This window comes from Trachurus trachurus (assembly GCF_905171665.1).
Source record: "Trachurus trachurus genome assembly, chromosome: 15".
Taxonomy (NCBI): domain Eukaryota; kingdom Metazoa; phylum Chordata; class Actinopteri; order Carangiformes; family Carangidae; genus Trachurus; species Trachurus trachurus.
This window is the reverse complement of record NC_139906.1, coordinates 26,069,510-26,075,570: the sequence shown is the minus strand read 5'-3', so window position 1 is coordinate 26,075,570 and position 6,061 is coordinate 26,069,510. Positions and strand designations below refer to the sequence as shown.

At 41.4% G+C, this 6,061-nt stretch overlaps 1 protein-coding gene across 1 annotated transcript; it reads left to right on the top strand.

The window, feature by feature from the left end:
* Positions 1-1,468: 1,468 nt before the first annotated feature.
* nkx6.2 (NK6 homeobox 2) lies at positions 1,469-3,158 on the top strand (the record flags this gene model as incomplete). The annotated part of the gene is made up of 3 exons (XM_083987926.1): positions 1,469-1,904; positions 2,385-2,554; positions 2,910-3,158. 3 exons carry the CDS (start codon positions 1,469-1,471, stop codon positions 3,156-3,158), a joined length of 855 nt encoding a protein of 284 aa, XP_083844052.1.
* Positions 3,159-6,061: the final 2,903 nt, after the last annotated feature.

The following is a 6,061-nucleotide window of genomic DNA, read 5'->3' as shown; positions in this document are numbered from 1 at the left end:
TGAAACGAAAACCTAATCTCTGACGAAGGCAGATTACAACAGAGCTGGAATAACTCAGTTTATCAGACCTCATCTGCCAAAAGCACCGACATCAATGACAAAACTGCCCAGAGAGGAAATGGAGACAAGTCCTAACCGCGTCTATCAGGTCTGTCTCCTCGGATGGAGGCTTTATCCACTGGAAACAATGTGGAAATACACACAAATCAAGTTGCTTCGAGTTGTATTCCCGTGGATCTGTATTATTTAAGATTTAATCCCGTCTCCGTCATATTCACTAAAAATCATAAAGACCCCCACCCCCCCTCCTGCCGCTTGACTTTAATACACTCACACTGTCTGTGCAAACAGCTCCTAATGTGAATGTATATTCTTTGTTTTATAAGGAAACAAAGATTTCCTCGGTGGGAGACGCATCATTAACAACAGCGCTTAAGATCTTAATAGAGTGTTGCTGCGTGGTGCATTCAATGTCTCCTCTGGCAGATTGACTTCCACTCTTTTAAAGCCAGTTAGACCACTTGGAGCAAGATTCAACAGATCTTATAGTTGCTATTTTCCTGCCAACAGGGTTTTTGTTGTTTTCTCTGATCAAATTGAGTAATTTAGCGATTGAAATTAAAATGTTATTATTATAATTCATTGTATGTTATGTTGGCTATCTCACTGGATTTGCAAACTGAGTGCTTGAATAAAAAGAAAAACAATGTTTTATCATTTAGAAATTTAAAAAATTTAGCCAATAAAACCGGCATAGGCTGCTTAGTTTTTTTTCTCTTTTTTTTTACTATATTATATACGTCCATACTGTTATGAATACTACATTCAGTCTGTGGTGAGAAGCACTGATATCCTTTATGTTGCAGTTGAACAAAAAAGTCTCTTATCTCCGACAGCACCTAAAGGCACCATCGTTCCAGCAAAGACGCACGTGTGTATCAGCGGAGTTTCTGTCCCCTCCAATCACGGCGCCGTCTCACTCCGCTCCGTCCAATGGGAATAACGCGCGTGCAGGTGGCTGCGCTGTTATCAGCTGGTCCCGCTTCACTCCCACCAGAGAGCGAGTCAATTTATGGCAAGAGAAGCCGACCCTTTAATGGTTTCCATCAAAACCACTAAAAACATCATCAGATCGCCCGACAAGAAGCGAAGGATCCTGGCGGCGGGGAGCAGCAGCCTCCTCCCTCCCACACCAAAACAAACAGCGGACACACATTTAGGGAGTTTGATCGAGCTCTGCGCTTCCCAAGAGACAACAAGTTCATTTTTTTTTTTTTTTTTTTGCTCAAGTTTTTCCAACATTTCCAGAGTGTTGTCCTGCAGCAGACTTTTGGAGACGGAGGAACAGTGGCGCGGCTCCAGCTCACCACCGCTCTGCTTCTTTTCCTCCTCATAACCTGATTTTTTTTTTATTATTATTATTATTTCCCGTTTTTGTCCAAGCGAGTTCGGTGGTTCATGTTCACAAATGTTAGCGGTCGGGCAGATGGAGGCTAACCGGCAGAGTGCTTTCGTCCTGGGCAGCACCCCGCTGGCGGCGTTGCACAACATGACCGAGATGAAGACGTCTCTGTTCCCGTACGCGCTGCAGCAGAGCCCGGCGGGCTTCAAGGCGCCCACCATGCTGTCCAACCTCAACTCCCATCTGGCCGGGGGCACCCCGCACGGAATAAGCGACATCCTGGGGAGACCCATCACCACGGCCGGTCAGCTACTGTCCGCCGGCTTCCCCCGGATAAACGGCCTGGCCACCACGGCGGCTGCTGCGGCGGCGGGGATGTACTTCAGCCCGGCCGTGTCGCGGTACCCCAAGCCCCTGGCCGAGCTGCCGGGGAGGGCGCCCATCTTCTGGCCCGGGGTGATGCAGGGCTCTCCCTGGAGGGACCCGCGGGTTCCCTGTCCATGTAAGTGTTTGTTTACTTTCTTGAAGGGTTTAGTTTATGATGAGTGTAAACTGAGACAGAGCTGCTCATGTTTTTATATAGAGCTCTGTTGATCTGTGGACATTATTTAGGCCTGAAGAGCTGCTGTCACTGCAAAAAACAAACAGCACATTTAACAACCACATTTAATTTTCACAATAACTACTGGAAATTTAAGTCTATGCATTTAATAATAATAATAGTAATAATAATAATTATAATAATAACAATAATATTGCAGCTTTACCAAACCAAACGGTTATAACTAATACAATGAAGATGGCTCCTGATAGAGGATCAAACGTTAGTGAGGCTCCACTATGCTGTTCACATTTATAGTTGTGTGTATGTCAATGTATAAACTTGTGCATCATACTTCAGATCAGTGCTGATGCATAGATTGTGTGGTTAACTGTCACTTCTCTTGTGTGTAACTAGATCTCCTTGTGTCTCCTCATGCAGCTCAGGGTATGATGGTGGATAAAGACGGCAAGAAGAAACACTCCAGACCCACGTTTTCAGGACAGCAAATTTTCGCACTGGAAAAAACTTTCGAGCAGACAAAATACCTGGCGGGTCCAGAGAGAGCCCGGCTGGCCTACTCTTTAGGAATGACCGAGAGTCAAGTCAAGGTAAACACCGTCTCACACCCGCTCACTACATTCTGACTAATACTAACCTATAAACTGTAGGGTCACTGGTCAGGTCAAGATCCACGTTAATACTGAATAACTGTATTATTATTATTATTATTATTATTATTATTATTATTATTATTATTATTATTATTATTATTATTATTATTATTATGTATTTAATTTAATGAATTATTATTTTTTGTTTACACATGCTGTTGTTGTTACTTTGACCTGTGCACCAGCTCTGCTTTGTGCCTTGTGGGCCTTCTGCTTGACGTGCTCGTATCTTGGACCTGTTGAGCGTCTCAACATGTTGTGTAACTTGTGTGTTTCTCTCCATCCTCAACAGGTCTGGTTTCAGAACAGAAGAACCAAATGGCGGAAGAGACACGCGGCAGAAATGGCCACGGCCAAGAAGAAACACGACTCTGAGACGGAGAAGATGAAGGAGAGCTCGGACAACGAGGAGGACGACGAGTACAACAAACCACTGGACCCAAACTCAGACGACGAGAAAATCACGAGACTGTTGAAAAAGCACAAGGCCACCAACCTGGCGATGATCAGCCCCTGCAGTAACAGCTCGGACACTTTGTGATGCCCACGGCCTGAGGGTGGAGAGCGGGGGGGCCAAAGGGTCATCATAGGAGAGACTTGTCTTGTCGCACTCTTTCACCCGAACACTTGACTTTTCCAACATGCGTCTGAGGGAATGGCATTTTACTCAGACAGAACTGAAAAACTAAAACAAAAACAAAAAAAACACCACAAGTGTGCGTAAAGACGCACCGAAGACGCGCTCACCACGACGTGGCCCAGAGACCGAACCCCGCTCACAGACACTTGTATGCACGGAGATATCAGACCGCCAGTTGAAGGACTCAAACACTGGACAGAGAACTGGCGATGCAAATCACCTTTTACATACAACTGGAGTTTAACAACACGTGTAAATGTAAAACAAATTATAATGTAGAATCCGGATCAGTGTCGGACTCCACAGGTCATGGTGTTTCACTTCATTCATGACACTTGTTACATCATTTTCCTTCACACCTCTACCCAACCTCTGTCAGCGAGGCCTTTACGTTTAGACCTTAGAATATTCCTATAGGACCACACAGCTGGTATGATATATTTTTATCAGGAGAGAGATGATGACATTATTGTCTGTTCTGTTTCATCCTGCTGTGAAGCGAACTCAATTCTTATAGCTCACTCAGCCTTAATGTAATTTAGATTATTTTGGTTTAAACAAAATCGACAATTTCCTCCAGTGGTTGTTGTGAGAGGTGACAGGAAGCTTTTTTTTTTTTTTTTTTTTTTTTAAGTAGAGGTGATTTATTTCCAGCCGGCCACTGATCCGGATCCCATAGGCGCATGTTTTAAAAGGCAGGTGTAAACGGGGCCTGTGACTGTGACGCTTCTAAAGCTCAGTTTAACCAGGGTATCCACTGGCCTGGGGGGGGCGAGAGAATAAAATGTAGTGAGGGGTGTGCTGTTATAGCCTAAAGACGACGGTGTACGTGAGATTGTATATATTTTTTACTGAATAAGTTATGTTGTTTTAACGAGAGGAACCGTGGCAGCCTTCCTCAACCCCCTCGCAGCCCTGACGCGCTTATCCCTCCTCAGATAAACCAGCTGCTTGGTTTTTTTTTTTTTTTTTTTATCCCTGCGGAGTGAATGTCGCCCATTTTCTCCACATTTCACCCATTCTCTCTCTTCCAGGCCCGGCGCACACGTGTATAGACGCAAAATGCTGTAAATAATCAGTGTAAAGAAAAGCAGCTTGTTTTAACGACGTCCCATCAGTATCCGCTTCTCTCTGGATTTCAGTTTTCAGATTTTTGATGTTTTTACCTCATCAGCACACAGCGGAACAGACCCTGGACCAGCGTCTACGGTGGAATGAAGGAGAGTATTATTGCTTCCTGGAAGGTTATAGGAAGAAAAAAAAAACACTTTGTATTATGAATAAATTATTTAACAAGCATTTTTGTTTTATTATGGATTTTGTTTTAATGTATGGGCTTAATATAAATTAAAGACAAATTCATGACTATCAATAATTGAATTTCATTATTGATGCTTTTAGAAGATTAATGCTGATATCACTGTTTTATATTTCTGTTCTTATATTTCAGATTATATATATATATACATAGGCCTATATATTTATAACAGTATTATTTCTATATTAAAATATAAATACATTAATTATATTTATTGTTATCCTTTTAATATTATTATTGCAACAAAAGGTCAAATTATTATTATAACTAGAGCTCACTAAAATAATCATTAAGAATATCTAATATTCTTTTTCCGTTTTTAATAGTATTTTAATAGTGTATAATTAACAGAAGACTTTTGGACCTTTCCTGGCGGCAACACTCGTTTTTTAATTCATTATTTATTGAAGGGAATTATTAATTATTAAGACTTAATACTTTTGGTGTTCAGCTTATACTCAGTAGACTGGAGCTCAGTGACAGCAGGGCGCCCCTCTGTCTCTAACGTTGTCACGGCGTGGTCAGTGTTGAATTCAACCAATCAGGAACCAGAGGTCATGAAATAAAGTACGACAGGAACCTCCAATGATTCGAGCATGAAGTTTATATTTCCTGTCATATTATCAACGTGGGAAACAGTGAGTCATGTTCCAATAAGTTTATAATAAGTTACTTCCCAATGATGATGTAGGTTTAACTTCAAAGGCCATGTGTTGTTCTCATAGGGAGTTCAACATTTTTTTGTATTTATTTTATTATTATAACGAAATTAACCCTTAGTTATTTTTTTGTCATTTACCATAGGATAATTAACCTAACTGTTTACAATAATATCCAGGAAGGTTTAGTGTCATTAGTATATTAAACAGCCCACTTTATTTATATATATTAAAATAGTCTAATAAGGATTTCTCTGACTAATTTCTGGCCTCTGGCCTCAGTGAACTTTCCTCCACTTCAGCCTAAAGATAAATATTCTTTACTGAGCAAAATCATAATGTATAAAACATCCTATGGGGATAATAATAAATGTGTTGCTTCCTAAAGCAGACATATAATATGAATATCCTAAAAACAACTACTATTTCATGGTAATATTATATTTTAGTGTCAGAGTGCAGCTCTAAGGAAGACAACCAAGAGAGGAAATGTGTGCTAGTCCCTGTTGGTGAGGCCCATCACTCTGTAACAATCCACTAATAACACACTGATGATGCTGTGGATACGGAACCGAGAGGAGCTGTTCATCAGCAGCTCTTATTGGGCAGCAGAAAGGTGAGACCAGAGGTAATGAGGACAAACAGCTGTTGAGCTCTAATGGTTTTTATTGCTTGAGAACTGCATCACCTACAGTAGAGGCCAGGTCGTCCAGAAGGGGTATAGAATAAAATCTCTATCTGCTTTTATAAGATGGAGTGAAGAAAAACTGCAGCTTATATTTCCTACGGTTTACTCACAATGACCAGCAGGAACAAAAACAAGCAGG